The sequence below is a fragment of the Phoca vitulina genome, unplaced genomic scaffold (genome assembly GCF_004348235.1).
Source record: "Phoca vitulina isolate PV1807 unplaced genomic scaffold, GSC_HSeal_1.0 scaffold15, whole genome shotgun sequence".
Classification (NCBI taxonomy): domain Eukaryota; kingdom Metazoa; phylum Chordata; class Mammalia; order Carnivora; family Phocidae; genus Phoca; species Phoca vitulina.
The window spans coordinates 33,878,251-33,894,181 of record NW_022589718.1 but is presented as its reverse complement, the minus strand read 5'-3'; the positions used below and the strand labels follow the sequence as shown (position 1 = coordinate 33,894,181).

The following is a 15,931-nucleotide window of genomic DNA, read 5'->3' as shown; positions in this document are numbered from 1 at the left end:
TGCCCTGCTTCCTCGCCTAGAACACTTCTCTCCTCTGCCCATGAATGACCTCCCTGACCTCAGTGTCACGACGCTAGGGAATGTCTCCCTGGAAGTGCCTGGAACTGCTGTCCACCCTATGCAAATTTTGTTGTTGTTGTTGTTCTTTCATCACATCTTTCCCAAGTCATAGTTACATGTTTTTAGTAACTTCCCGATTGAATTCTAAGTTCCTCAAGTGGGAGACAGTGTTATGTTCCACTCACCATTATACACTCGCCCAGGACCCGATGCCCCACATGTGCTTAATAACCAACCACCCGTGGAGTGCATGGTGGGATAGGGTGGATGAGAATGAAGCAGAAGCGATGTGAGCAGGGGAGAGCAGAACAGAACGGAGGAGAGGAGATACACCCCTGCTCACTTGGCCCCTGGCCTAGAGCGGTAAGTGGCGGATGTGAGTTTAGCTACTCACAGTCCAGGGAGGGATCTCTGCAGCTCACAGTAGCCGTATAAAGCTACAGCCCCTTAGGCACGCAGCTGGTAACATCTAACAGCAATGCTGGAAGCATGGTCCAGGTGAAGGGAGAGGCTGACGGCGGATCCAAAGAGCCCCCCTGCAAGAACTGTGTTTGAGATGCTTCTACAGACAGGTGCCTCTTGCACTTGGCAAGCACCAGATTCGGGGAAGGGTCTCAAGAGAACTCTGGAGACAGGGCGTCCAGGCTGCACGGGGGCCCCCTATGCAGAGGTCAGGGACTTCGGTTTCAGCTGCTATAGGTACAAAACCTGGAAGTCACCACTCCTACCTTTAAATAAGGAAAACTCTGAACAAACTGAAGATCAATGATTTTTCTTAGCCCTCTCAGGGAATTGAGGTCACAAGGCAAACCACTGCTCCCAAATTTGGAGAGTCACAGCCGAGATGTGCTAAATGGAGAAGAAGACTCTGGAACCGTAAACTGGTTAGGAACACTTTGGTAATTTTGACACATTGCCAGAGGCTGAGTGAGGACAAGCCTGAGCCAAACTACCGAGGACCACGGGCTAAGGGACCCACTCCTTCCTGGGTTTTAACCCAAGGAAACTCATGAGGTTCTCATGGCGAAGAGCCAAGAAGGAACTCCCAGTGGCTCTGGCAAGGAAAAGGGGAAGTAATTATGTGAAATGTGTCCAGAGTTTTCCACAACAAGAACTTACTCTCCCAGGAAAATGATTTTACTAGAGCTTTACCTGGGGGAAAGGCACATTCCCTACACCAGCCCATCCAGCTTCCTCACTCAGCTGAATGGGAGAACCTAGCGAATACTGGTGAAGGTCACATTGCAGGGACACCAGCCAGGACAAGACTGGGGTTTCTGTCCATATGGTGGAGGCATGATCATGGACATTTAGTTTATACCCTGGGTTATGATCCAACACTACTTTTTTTTTTTTTTTTTTTTGCTCAAATTAATTCAGTTTTTGTGTTCCTTTGGCATACCCGTGCTATTGTTTGTTTGTTTGTTTGAAGTTCTTCCATATGTTCTGCCACTAGCAGTTCCTCTGGGTTTATCTTGTACATTTTCTGCTCCAGTCCTAGAATCAGTCACTTCTCCAAGGATCCCTGGCTCCTTTTACTGGTTAATGGAATTACAAACCAATATGTGAGTCCCAGGTGCGCTCAGAGTTGCTGGAATGTCCTTGCTTCTAGGACCTCTCAGCCAACAGAACAAGGAAATGCATATTTATTTAATAACGCACATCCACACACATATCAATAAATATTTGTATACATTACCATCTGTATCAAAGCCACGTCTCCACCTCTCATCCAGCCCCACATGGGTCATTCTACCTTTCCCTTGCTTATCTATAACCTCCCTCTCTAACCCTGGCTCCCACTTCTGCCAGTCGTGTACTTAATTCTTCAATTCCGGCTATATGTATATAGTAAGATCTGAATTGCTAAGTTTATGTTACTGAAGAAATACGTCATCCACTAGAGTGTGGTGCTTTGGTACAATTTCTTTTGTCTGTAGACTGAGAGATAGCACTCACTGCCAAAGTCACCTAGGCCAGCATCACCAGCCTCCCCACCTTCAGTGACGTTGTTTTACACATTTATGACACAGTTAGATAGTTTTGTCACATTCTGCATTCCATCCTGGGGTAGCCCTGACTTCCTAAAATAACTCTGTTAATTTGCACAGTGTACAGGTTCACTCTTTGTACTGCAAAGTTTTCAGGGTTTAACAAAGGCCTAGCATTATGCAGAATAGTTTGGTATTCCATCTTAACACATTCCTTGTTTTTACCCCTGGCCAACTCTTGGCAACCATGGCAAAAAATCACTTCTTTTTATGATCCCTAGTTTTTCCCTTTCCAGAATGCCTTATAACTGGAATCATACAGTATCTAACCTTTTCAGACTGGTTTCTTTCACACAGGAATATGCATTTAAGATTCCTCTGTGTCTTTTTTGTGACTTGATAGCTTATCTCTTTTTATTCCTCAATAATATTCCATTAGCTGGATGAACCACAATTTGTTACCAACTCACCTATGAATGGATATCTTGGTTGCTTCCGGTTTGGGGTGATTGTGAACAAAGTTGCCATAAACATTTCAGGCAGGAGTTTGTTTGGACATAAGTTTTCAAATCAGTTGAGTCAAATCCTACAAGCCAGTGTTTGGCAAAAGAGCAACAGGAATCCAATGGAGAAAAGACAACCTTTTGGACAAACACTGCTAGAGCAATGAAACACTCACAGGCAAAGACAGAAATGGAAACAACAAAACTGACCATCTTACAGCTTTTAAAAAAATTAACTCAAGGTGGTTCTTGGATGTAAGTGTAAATGTGAAATGATTAAGCTTTTAGAAAAGAATATAGGAGAAAAGCATCTAGGGCTACCCAAAATGTTCTTAGACTTGACCCCATATAAACCCCACAATTCATAGAAATAAGTTGGATTTCACAAAGTCTAAAAAAAAAAAATTGCTCTGCAAAAGACCTAGCAAGAGGTTAACAATACAAGCTGTAGATTGGGGGGAAAATATTTGTAAACCACGTTTCCAACCAATGACCCATATCAAGAATATATCAAGGACTCTCAAAACTCAACAGAAAAAATCCAACAAGAAAAAGTCCAATTACAAAATAAGTATGAGACACACATTTCACTGAAGGAGATAGGAAAATGGCAAAAAAAAAAAAAAAAAAAAAAAGCATAGGACAAGGTGTGAGACACCATTAGATTTTAGAGAAATTCAAATTAAAATCACACACAAGCTGTTGATACACACTTATCTGACTGGCAAAAAAAAAAAAAAAAAATAGTGACAATTCTTTGCAGCAGACGTCAACGACAGTGTGGGTAAGAAAGGCCATGCTTACATTCCTGGTAGGAGCTTAAAACAATGCAGTCACTCTGGAGAATAAGGCATTCTCTCATAAAAACTGAACTTGCAAACATAGGACCTGGCAATTGCATATCAGGACACTTATCTCAGAGTAATGAAAACTTGTGTTTGCTCAAAAACCTATAAACATTAATGTTGGGGCACCTGGGTGGCTCAGTGGGTTAAGCGTCTGCCTTCGGCTCAGGTCACGATCCCAGGGTCCTGGGATCGAGCCCCGTGTCGGGCTCCCTGCTCAGCGGGAACCTGCCTCTCCCTCCCTCCCTCCTCATGTTCTCTCACGCTACCTCTCTCTCAAATAAATAAATAAAACCTGTAAAAAAAACCTCCAAAAAACATAAATGTTGACAGCAACTTTACTTGTAATAGCACCAAACTGGGAAGGACCCAGCTGTCCTCCAGCAGGTGAATGGTTAAACTGTGGTACATCCATACCGTGGACTACCACGCAACAACAAAGAGGAAAGATGTCCTGAGACATGAAACAAACTTGAAGAATCTCCAGAGAACTATCGTGAGTAAAAAGCCAATTCCCAGAAGTTACCTCGGTATGATTCCATTTATTTGACACTCTTGAAGGGACAAGTTGTCGAAGTGGAGAACAGATTAATCGCACCAGGAGTTAAGGCGGAAGTGGAGGCAGGAAGCAGAGTGGCTCTGAATGTACAACATGGTGGGGGTCTCTGTGGTGATGGACTTGTTTTGTATCCTGTCAATATTTGGTGGTCATATTGCACTCTGGTTGTGCTATTGGGAAAACTGGATTAAAAGGTAGAGATGTATCTGTATCATCTTTTACAACTGTATATGACTCTATAATTATCTCAAAACAGAAAAATGTCATTAAAAAAGATTGTTGATTCCAACAGGATTAAATACATTGACCTTAAGGAATCAAGAGGCAAATAAGGCAAGATTTCTGATCCAGCAGGGAACCAAGGCTGGATCTTAGGCCTGCGGAACATGACCAGGAATCCTTACCTGAAGCGAGTATATGAAAGCTTAGTGCCAGGGAGTAATTTGGCAAATCATAGAAAGTCAATCTGGGACCAGGACCCAGGTCCCTGGAGATATTGTCAACTCTAGATACTTACAATCCCTCTGCCCATCAGCAAATTTGATTCCAGACTTATGGATGGGGACAAATCCATAGGGAGTATTTAACTGTCTCCAATTAAAGCCATGGAATCAAGATGATTAATTTAGATGTGTGTCTGACACATGAGAGTCCTTAATAAGTAAATTTATCTGCTATCTATTTGTCATTAATATAACTATCTGTAGAGATATATGTTCAATTCTCTACCCATCCATTTATCTATCCTCTATCTCAACAGGTGGTTGGGGCTGACACCTGAGGACAAGCTAGAGGTTTGTTGACTTATAGTCTTTACCAGTCCCCTTTAAAAAGAAATATCAGATGGTTTTGGGAAAATCCCCTTACCAAAAAATTACAGAAAAAGAAGCCAGTAGGCAGGGACCATCAAGGTTAGCTACTCACATTTCCTTATTCTAAGTGAAGCACTTGACAAATTGATAAAAGACATTCATTTATTTTTCTTGAGGTGTCTTCTCACTGAAGAGGCCAGAGTAAAGAGAAGACAAAACTAGGTCATTTGTGTCGCTCTGGAAAGCCAGAGTCTTCAGATTTAATCATCTTTACTCTTCCAACATGGCTGGAGCGTCAGGCAGCATTTCAGAGACTTCTGGCAGAGAGCAACAAGTTCTTCATTTTTCCGACAAGAATTCACGCATCTCCCGTTAAGCTTGAAGCATTTCTCATCAAAAAATGCATTCCTGGCTATACAAGGGAAGGAGCCACCTGGATTAATTCTCTTCTCAGATATGTCCAGTTACCAGGTACGGTCATGTAACTGGCTAGTAAAGATTGCTTTACGAGCTGCCATAGTGTCTCGCCCTGACAGTAGATGAGATAGTAGGGAACTATTTTCTCTTTGATTTTTTCTATCTTTTTGTCATACGTGGATTAAGGACCAGGACGAAGAGATTTATCTTCTGGCATTTGGGGTAAGGCTGTGGGGCGGTTTTGAGAAGCAGAAGCTATTGTTCTTTTATCAGAATCTATTGGGGTAATGATCACCTTATTCCTGTAAACCCCTCCAGGGTGGGTAACTCCCCAACACTGTCAAAGTGATCCTTGGTGAGAGCAGGGCAAGTCTGAGGCTGGGGAGATGGTCCAAGACTGGAGTAAACAAGGATAAATATATAGAAAGGGAAACATTTACTGTTGTGTGTGGAAGCAAAAACATTGTTTACAAAGGCTCAATCAAATTTCTTTAACACATTTCACCAAATGTGTTCAAGAGCAGGTAAGAGCGGATGCTGGGAGTGGCTCTCCAAGACTCCTCTTGTCTGTTCTGCACAGAATACCTGCTCTGGCCTTAGTATTTTACCAGTAGCAATCGTAGGAGCAGCCCCCTTCAAGTTAAGGACAGACACACATCTTATCAGAATCAACATTTTAGAGTTTTACCTAATCCCGGGATACGTAAGGACAGCATCCGATGTACACAAATTGAAACTGAGGTCAACATATAAAGGTGGCTAATTCACTCATACATAAAACTAAAACCAGGTGGATTGGTACCAGCATGTGCCTGATCGTTTCTAGCATCAGCATTTAAGTTCGTAAGTACACATACCCCAATGTTTCAAAGCTCAGTGAACTGTAGCTCCCACTGCAGGGGACTCCAGCTACCCTCTTAGTGTTGTAAGGTCAATTGTCAATTGAACAATTGGTGTTGGACCTCACTCTTGACAAGAGTTCTTGTATTACATCCAATTGACAGTGATGGTCCAGAAACAGAAAGCCTCTGCAAAGGGAGAGTACATCTATCTGTGTGTACAAGGCTTTGAATGGATCATCACACGCACCCATCTAGAGGTTAATGGAACTCTGTGTGTGTGTGCGTATGGCACATAAATAGGTCAGCTCCATTTGCTTTTATTAGATAACTGTTTATTACATGTTTGCATATTGTGTCAACTAATTATATAATAAGTCTGACTGGTCTGAAAAGGGAGCCTTGCTCGGTTTCCAATGTGTACGTTGGATTTCTGGGTATCGTTTGACCTGGCATGAACACAGAGTCTGACCTCCACCCCTTTCCTTGTCCAGCACTCCTTTCTCTGGCTCTTTTCCTTACCTGTTCCATCTCTATCACAATTATCTTTTAAAAGATCCACTGATGCCTACGCTTGTTTTTATAATTTTTCCCCAAATTTTTGTTTTTGTTAGTGAGCATGGAGCTGGGGACCAAAGGGCATCTTTTCTGGCATAGCTTTCTTTCTTCAACCCTGTGATACCCCATCCTAGACAATAATGAAAAATGAAAGGGATTTACAGAAGAGGCATTCAACGAAAGTCACCTCCTGCAGCAAAGGTTCCCCTGCAGGGTCGCCGGGCTGAGCACACCCAGGTGCTCACTTGGAGCAGACCTGTCTCTGGGCCACCACCTCTATAACCTTCCCTGCAAAGATGTTGGTTTTACCTGGGGCCAGAAGGAAGAGAACAACAAAGAGAAAGAGGAACGTCCTCATGACTCGCAGGGTCTTGAAAGATCAGCACAGTGTCCATGATAGAAGAGCAGCAAACATTTATACATTTCTCTAAACCAAAGAACATCTTGATCAACGAGGCATGTCAGAAATGAGAGCCCGTCCATGCTCCGCTGAGTAGAGCCCACACATCTCAGTGGGTGGTGGGCTGCAGCTCATTGTTTTTCTGATTCTGGGAAGTTCACAACAAGGACAATGGGGAAGAAGGGAAGACAGAGTAGAGGGTGCCTTGATGACCAGGGGTAGATAGATACACCAGCAGGAATGAAAGATCTGGAATCTGGCAGTCTGGATTTCTAATCTTGACTATACTCCTTAATAGCTTTGGTTCACTCATATGTAAAATGAGAGTAATTATATAATATCATAATGGAGTCAGTGGGATCTGAATTCCAGCTCCAATATTTGTGAACTGTGTACACTTGGCAAGTTGCTCAATTGAAGCTTATGTTTTATTATTATTTTTTTTTAAAGTGCTACACAGGGGCGCCTGGGTGGCTGAGTCAGTCAAGTGTCTGGCTCATGATTTCAGCTCAAGTCATGATCTCAGGCTCCTGGGATTGAGCCCTGCATCGGGCTCCGTGCTCAGCAGAGAGTCTGCTTGTGATTCTCTTTCTCTCCTCTCCCTCTGCCCCCCATCATTCTCTGTCTCTCAGATAAGTATATAAATCTTAAAAAAAAAAAAGTGCTACATACAGTATCTTATTTAATCCTTAAACAGCTCCCCGGATAGTTGTGAGCTTATGGGATATTTGATTAAGACTATACACACACACACACACACACACACACACACACACATACATATTATACATATGTACTTATGTATATATATATAAAATATCCATATACTCTGAATGTCATAGTCTCCCACTAATTTGATTACCTCTTTTTCCTAATCTGGAGTAAATCAACTAAGTGGGTGGAGAGAAAGACCTGAATCATCCACTTTAACACTTCCATCTTGTGGAATACCTCTCTTTAAAGCAACCTTAGGGAGATGAGCCTCCCTCATCATCAGCCCCCTATTATTACTGCTACTAAAAGTTGAAATACCTTAAAAGTGTTTGTTAAAATAATCATAAACCCCCGAAAAGCAATAGATGCTTGCTGTGTTATTGAAAACATGGTTTTTGTATGTGATCTGGACAAGACCATCCATTTACTTCCTTGTGCCATACTGATATCAATAAATGATTGAATACATAAATACTCTAAGAAAAGGGACACATTTTTAACTTTTCTCTATTCCCTTCCAATCCTCAATCAAAAAGATTTAAATCCATAAGAAAAAACCAACTTCCAAACATTTTCAGTGACACACAGTCTTACTGGTCTTATTTATTATCCCATTATGTCATTTATCTCTGCTTCTTAAGGCCTGTCTGATTCATCAGGAAGCAAAGGTTGGAAACTTAAGGGAATCATAGTTGGACTTTGACACAAATAAACGTTACTGAGGTTATGGGAACCCCGTTTGGTGGTAGGATTTCACATGGCTTCTCCTCTAAACTCAGGTGGTATCTCAGTCCCTTTGAGTTGCTGTCACAAAACATCACGGATGCAGTGGCTCATAAACAACAAATATTCATTTCTCATAGTTCTGGAGGCTGGAGACACAAGACTGAGCGCCCGCGTGGCCAGGTGCAGGTGAGGACCCTCTTCTGGGTTGCAGATGGCTGACTTCTCGCTGATCTCCTTTGGAGGATAGGGACAGGGAGCTCTCTGGGGTTCCTTTCATAAGGCAATAATCCTATTCATGAGGGCCCTTAACCTAATCACATTCCAAAGGCTCACCTCCAAATACCACCCCTGTGGGGATTAGGTTTCCACATGAATGTTGCCGGGACACAGATATTCAGACATGGCACATGTAATCTTGTCTGAGCACTCCAAAGAGCCAACTAACTCTCCTAAGGGACATGTGGGGCACTGCAACGGCTAAGAGCCGTCTTGTTCCCACCTCACTGTGGAGAGGACAGATGCCTCCGAGTGGGTGAATTCTAAGGGCTGGAGTGTGGTGAGTTCCAGGGTTTGGGGGCTGCTCAAGGAAGAGAGATGTCATCAGGGGGCACCTGGGCAGAGTTGCCTGGGGGGAAGGCCCTCCCAGAGATGGTAGCATGAGGCATCCACCTTAAAGGGGAAGGGAACTCCAAGGGGAGAGGGGCACCAGAGAGGGGCTCACGTGTCTAGATGATACCTCTCAGCAGCAAGGTGGGGAGTCTTGGGATCACAGCCCTCAGGAGGGCTGCGGCAATTTGGAGTCTTACAGCTATGGGCTTTGTCTTATCTACATTAACAGATGTTGGGGGCATTTTGTGTGGCATGCAAAGCAGGCAAGCTCTAAGTGGCTAAACAAATGCTTATTTGCACCCTACTCGAAGCCCTCAGGTGTGGAAGAATTTGAGTTTGCAGCAGGGGGCTTAGAGCTATAGAAGTGAGCGCCATAGGGACCACTACACAGGGGCCTCTTTGGCCCATTCATGTAGCAAGGAGGTCTTGTGATACCCATGACAAGGCCCAACCCTTTAATTTGAGAGTTGCAAGAGTCATCTTATTTTTCTAAGGCTAGAAGTTCACTCCAGGTCAGGACCAGCTACATAATGTGCTGACCTGAGTGCATAATAAAAATGCGAGGCCCATATTCAAGAACCAGGAAAAAGGTGCCATTAAAGGAACTGAGTTCCTCTGTCATAGAAATTTTTCTTTGCTATTTAATGTCACAATTCCTCAGGCACAAGGATACTTGCAGGGCACTTGCAGACCCTCACAGGTCCTGCCAGTTGTCGCGGGACCACCATGCCTCGCTGCAGAGGGAATCAAGCCAGGTGTGTTTCTTCCGTGAGCTTGCCACTCCCACCCATGGGGACCGGGCAGCTCTTAGGTCAACATCTGTGCTGGGAGGGAATCAGTATTGAATTGGGGGCTCGGGAGAGGTCTGCTCCTGCCGAGTTGCCCGCCTACACCATGGCACCATTATCACTGAGACACCCCCATCCCATCGCTACGTACATCTGCACTCAGTCCAAGCATGGGGTCTGATAGCCACTTGATACTCATTTCAGTGAGTCCTTTTAAATATCCTATGAAGCAGTACCTTTATTATATCCCCATTTTAAGATTCAGAAACAGGTTCAACCAAGTAAGCAACTTGCCCGAGGTCACATACTTGCTAAACCGACCTGACTTTAGTCTGCCTGGTTCAGTGCTCCCATTTTGCCTTCCCAAAGTGAAGAACAGAACCTTGCATAAGCATAGGCAATACGATGGGACTTATTTGGGGTTGCAGTGATACCTGTTAATTTTGATACCCATGTTCTTGAAACATGAGACGGATGTGGTAATTCTGGCTTCGGGCTGCTAGGACATTGTTACAGGCTTGGGGATTCAGAGCTCACTTGGCGAAATGATGCCCCTCCCCGCTTTGTTCCTGGGGGCATTGACAGGTAGTAAAAATGAGACCCGGGGAAGGAACAGTGCCTGCTTCTTGGGCTCCTCTTAGAGGGCACCAGTCCTCCTTCCAAGCCTTCCCTGTGTTCCAAGCATGTCCCCATCATCGTCACTAGAGCTTGACACCAAGCCTGAGAGGCTGGCAGAAGAACTGTGTTGTCTCTCAGCAACTGTGGTTGCTCCTTATTCAATGGAAGAGAAGAGTAAATTCTGAGAGAGAAATGGAGTAGGAGGCTCCTGCTTGCTGGATTGGGAGGATCGGGGTGGCTCCTGGTTTTCCAGCTCCTGGCCTCGTGTTCCTTGCACTACCCTGGCCAGAGCTTCCAGAATACAAGGCTTTATGGAGGCCAAGGGTTATTGTCCATCATGTCAGTCCTTGATCCTGGGAAATGGAGCATATAAATGTGCTTTCTTTATTGATTCACTTCACTGACCAAGAGCGTTCCCCATTACTTTCAAGTATAAGTGAGCCTCTTGTCCTCTCAGAGAGGTCCCAAACCTCTGCTCTGAAGAGGCTTCCCTCAGAGATGACCCTAAGCAGAAAGATGTCTTATTTTGTCTTTGCCTTTTTCTTCATTTTGGCTCAATTTCTATCAGGTAATTGCAAAAGGATGGGATTGTGAAGGGGGCAGATCATAAAGCCTGATGGCTTTTCTGTGAAACTGAGAGTAACAGTCGGCTCCCCACTGAGCTTCTCACGGGATTTTCTTGAATCTGCAGTGGTATTTTCTAAGCACACTACAACCCTGCCCACCCTTTTAAAACCTCTTACCGGTTACTGGGAGTGCTGGCCTTCAGAAATAGAATAAAGATGCAGCCTCTGTGATCTGTTATCTTTCGACAGCAGATGTGTGGAGCTGGGAGTACTGTTTTATACATCATTATTTCCTGCACTGATTTTAATATTCAAAATGTGTTGTTTTGAATCTAGGGTGCCAGGCAGGACTCGAGTATTCTGAGCCACTTCCAGGAGGTAAGTTGAATCCCTTGTGTATAATTTCTACTTTTAGGACCTCTGGCCTGACAGCTCCCTCTGACTTCAGAGACAAGAAGTGATGTAAATGATAGTGAGAATAGAGTTGCCTGAAATCCCGGATTTCTGCCTCTGTCTTCACTCCTCTTGTAGCCAGAATCATGCCTGGGTTTGCCATCTCACAGGGAAATCTCTGTGTTACTGCAAGGGAATTTCAGCCATAGAGATTTGGACCTGGTGGCTAGTCTCATTAGCTCATGGTGGGAACTAAAGCAAGATTAGAGGATCACGCTTGTACCAGCCAATGAGCACTGACCGCTCTGAGAACATGCTCATCTGTCTCTTACAGGATCTGGTCCCAAAACCTGTAAAATGTGTCCCAATCTCTGCTACTAGTCTAAGAAGGATCAAACACTGTGCAATCTAATCACCATTATATAACAGCTGTGCACAGTGAAGAGACCCCAATCTCTATTTGTGCACTCATCTTCTACAGGAAGAAAGCATATTATAAACAGAACCAAAAGAAACACGCCTGGGTTATTGCAAACAGAATTTAAAAGTGTTTAGACAGAATTTTGGAGTGAGAAAAAAAATTCAGGTGGCTACTAGTCACTGAGTGCTGACTATATGCCAGGCAGTCTATTAACCTTATGTGGATTATGTCATTTAATCTTCAAACATCCCAATGGCGTGGGTACTATTGTAACTGCCACCTTATAGAAGATGAGGAAGCTGAGACATAGATGCGATGTTCAATCATTTTGTCCAGGTGACACAATGATAAGTGGTAAGCTAAGCTTCCAACTCAGGACTCCAGAGTCACAAAGTTTTAATTCTGTAATTCTCAATCAGGTAGAACAGTGCCCAGAAATACCCTTAGGCAGAGGTAGCATACAAAATCCTCAATAAAACTGCAGCACTGAACAGTCAGACCACCCACGCCCTGAAAAGAGCAGATCCCGTCACAAAAAATCACTCTGCCCATTGCAGAGAAGACCTCCATATAAATGCATCCAGAGAAGGTCACCAAGGGTGATGAGTAGAAGAATGTGTGTTCTAATTCAGCAGCAAAGGGGCATCTAGAGATAATCCCTGGCATGCCAAAGAGTAGGTCAGATTAGAAATACAACATAATTCTATATCCTATCTGGTTCCAAGGCTGCAAATGCTGATTCTTCCCTGCCTCAGTAATGCAAGGTTCAGGAGGTAAGACAGGCTGGGGCATCAAGTCCGGGTGAAAACAGGAAGAACTCACATAAGCTGGGAAAACAAGGTGGATGCTGATGCAGAAGTTTCCAGGCAAGGAAGAAGGTTGGAACTCAGGAGAAAATAATAAAATCAGGAGCTAGAAGGGAATGAGGAGTTGAGAAGCTTGAGGTATAGCAATTGAGTGGAGATGCCTCGGAGGCACAGAATTGTACTGTAGGGTTAGACCATCATGGCGTGGAAGCAAGACACTGGTTCTTTATTTATAAACGTTATCAGGGAGCTTTGGTGTAATCTGCTGCTAGCAGAAAGGCATCTTCAGTAGAACGTTAGCTTGTGCCTGTCCTCACCTCTCATCAAGGCAGGCTGGAATAAAAGTCATCATCAGGGACTTTGTTTCAGAGCCAGTCAGAACTCTTAACACAACGTGTGATGAGGGCACAAATATCAAGCCCAAGAGGCAGGTGATTCTGACCTGGGCTTACCAGAGCAAAGACTGACTCTAATGGTGGACTCCATAGAAGCAACTGGACAGCCACGGCCATCCCCATGCCCACAGCAAGCTTCGGCCCAAGGCAAGCAGCAATTAGCATGAACAGAAAGAGTTTCTGGGTGAGTGTTCAGAAGTTAGGTGGGCAGCTTCAGGAGACCCAGCATTAAAGGGATGGAATGCAGCCCAGGAACGGACCAGTTCTGGGCCCCTTACTGAGCAACGATGTGAGAGGGAGGAGCAGGCGGTGAGACAGGAAGCATAAAGCCTGAAACAGCCCCGGGGACCGGCAAATGGGCTGTCAAGGAGCCCAATGAAAGGTTGCAGCAGAGAGCGAAACCTGTAAGCTTCCATGTAGTTCTGAGGTTCCTGAGAAGAGGGTGGTTAATAGGAAAGAGAATAAGGGGTTACAACATAAATGTTGCCCTTGGAGAACCAGACCAGCAGATAACGGATTCTTGGCTGGCAAAGGCCCTACCTTCCTGGTCCATGAAAGTTACCCTGAAAAATTTTTTGCAGTCATATAAAAAAGCTTCTGATTAAAGTAAACAACAAAAATAACTAATGGAGGACATAGTGTTTGGCAAAATATTCTCACATAAATTACTCCATTTGACCACTAGAGAAATTTACAGTGTAGACAAGTATTTCTAGAATGTCCACATGACAAATGAGAAAGCTGAGATCAGGCAGTTTACTGAGGACACACCACCGTTACCAGGCCCAAACCAGAACTGAACCTAACTTTACCTCTACCTTCAAGGACCTTTTCAAACCACAAGGTAGCCCTCCCACCTTCATCCTGTAACCTTTACAGAAGTATCAGGTATGTATTTTTATGATTCTACCGTATACATGACACTTCATCCCACTGTGCTTGCCTACTTTTGACCCACGCAAGGCACGGGGAGCAGGGATGGCGTCCACCTGTTGCTTCAACATTAACTCTTCCCCAACTCCATCCTGAAGAAAGTAGAGCCCTTTGAAAAATCAGGGCTGGTTCTTTAAAAACACTCTTTATGACCATAGAAACCCTCCCCCTTTTTTTGGTGGCTTTTGACCTTCTCCCCATTTCCAGGGAGTCCCTGGAGAGATGTATCAGCTGCTCTTTGTTGGCCTAGGTGAGTTTGCTGCTTGTGAGCCTTGCAGGCTCGGCCGGGGCAAATGCAGAAGGATATGCACCGAGGATGAGAAGGTTGTTGGAAATTGCAAGATGAACTTTTTCTGTTGCCGACGGAAGATCAGGTGAAGCAGGCCAGCACTCTCCTGGCCTTCCAAGGAGGACTTGGTATTCAAGGGAGGACAAGAGAAGTTGTGTGCCTTACCCAGTTACACTGGGTGTGAGTCTCGGAATCATTCTCATCTCTCTCTCCCTTTGTTTTGTTTCTTTGCTTATGTTTTAAGATAATCCTTAAAAAATCAAGATCCGAGTGGGTAGCTGATAATCCACTCAGATACTACTACTACGTATTTGTAAAGTACCTTATAATTTTCAAATCTTTCCCCCAAACTTTCCTCGTATGACTTAAGATCATCTAATGATTTTATTATCTCCATTTGTATTTGAAGAAATTGAGACTCGGAGAAGCTTTCATTTCTTCAAGGTCACAGCCCGGGAGCCAGAAAAGTTGTGTTCACCCCTGTCATGTGCTGTGTATCTATTTCTGTGTAATAATTTTAACCAAACAGATAAACAGAGATGGGATCTGTTAATGGAATTATAATTCTACAGCATACTAGAAATTATCCATATCACTTACTGGTATATCAACACACTGTCAGTCATTGATTCTAGTACTTATGGTGCATTTTTAAAGCAAATCATACCTACTCAGTTAATGTCCATGCCACCAACTTTGCACTTCTCTTCTTGCCAGTAAATGAAAATGTCAGAGATTAATTTAAAATGCTCAGCCTGGACTATGCATGAATGGTTGACTGTATAACTTTTGCCTTATGAAATAAAATTTGTAGCTTCACACAGTAAAGGTCAGAATTACTCGTCCTATGAGCAGCTCCTCAAATTTGATCACTCGGGTTTCACATGGGTGGCTGACAGTGTTTTGCTTCACATTTGAGCTACCATAGTATCGTTTGTCGCTTCACACTCCGATACATTCCTTGCCCTTCCCCTGCTCTGCTCTGAGCGCTGGCACTACTCTGCAAACTCCCGTCTCCACACCTCCTGGTTTCCAGCCGGCGCCTGTCGATGCAGGTGCGTGGTGGGAGAAGATGCTCCGTCAGTGGCTCATCTCCCATAGCAAAGCCCCTGCTTCGGTGTCCTGGCTTCTCCCTCCTTTCTGCCCTTGCAGGCACAGCTCCCGCCGGCTAGTCCTGGCTCCTGGGCTCACACCACAGCCTCCCGCTTTTCCCCCAGCCAGCTAGGGCTAACCCTGGGGCTGCCTCACGGCTCCCGTTTTGCATGTTCAGCTTTTCCGACACCTCATCACTTCCTCTCCGTGTGAAATCATCTCTATCAAACTACCTGGTGTGGGAGCTGTTTTCATGCCTGGAGCCTGACCGATTGGGCTTTTCCGTGGGCTCTACTGTCCGATCAATTGACATTTGATCAATTGTCCTCCCAAAAGAGACCTGAGTCATCACCTTTGCCAACCTGAGAGTGTTTCCCTCGTTTTCACAGGAATTAACTCATGGAAGTGGGCAGTGGGGCAACATAGGAATCTACAAGTGAGTGATCATCTGCGAGTGGGTGCTCCTCCTCAGTTCTCCACAGTGAGAGTACTGTTGATGGTTTACAGAGGACCATGAGACCAGATACTCCTTGCTCATTCCAAACACCACATTCCTTGATTCCCCAAACTGAAAACACCCTGGACTCTAATTGATGT

At 44.3% G+C, this 15,931-nt stretch overlaps 2 protein-coding genes across 2 annotated transcripts; one reads left to right on the top strand and one right to left on the bottom strand.

Moving 5' to 3' along the window:
- Positions 1-5,030: 5,030 nt before the first annotated feature.
- LOC116637751 (beta-defensin 15-like) lies at positions 5,031-6,942 on the bottom strand. The gene is made up of 2 exons (XM_032413244.1): positions 6,894-6,942; positions 5,031-5,182 (listed from the first exon to the last, which is right to left on the bottom strand). Exons 1-2 carry the CDS (start codon positions 6,940-6,942, stop codon positions 5,031-5,033), a joined length of 201 nt encoding a protein of 66 aa, XP_032269135.1.
- A 3,995-nt stretch (positions 6,943-10,937) lies between these two features.
- LOC116637760 (beta-defensin 105-like) lies at positions 10,938-14,331 on the top strand. Its single transcript, XM_032413249.1, has 3 exons — positions 10,938-11,007; positions 11,342-11,383; positions 14,204-14,331. The coding sequence occupies exons 1-3, from the start codon at positions 10,938-10,940 to the stop codon at positions 14,329-14,331; spliced, it is 240 nt and encodes a 79-aa protein (XP_032269140.1).
- The last annotated feature ends 1,600 nt before the right edge of the window (positions 14,332-15,931 follow it).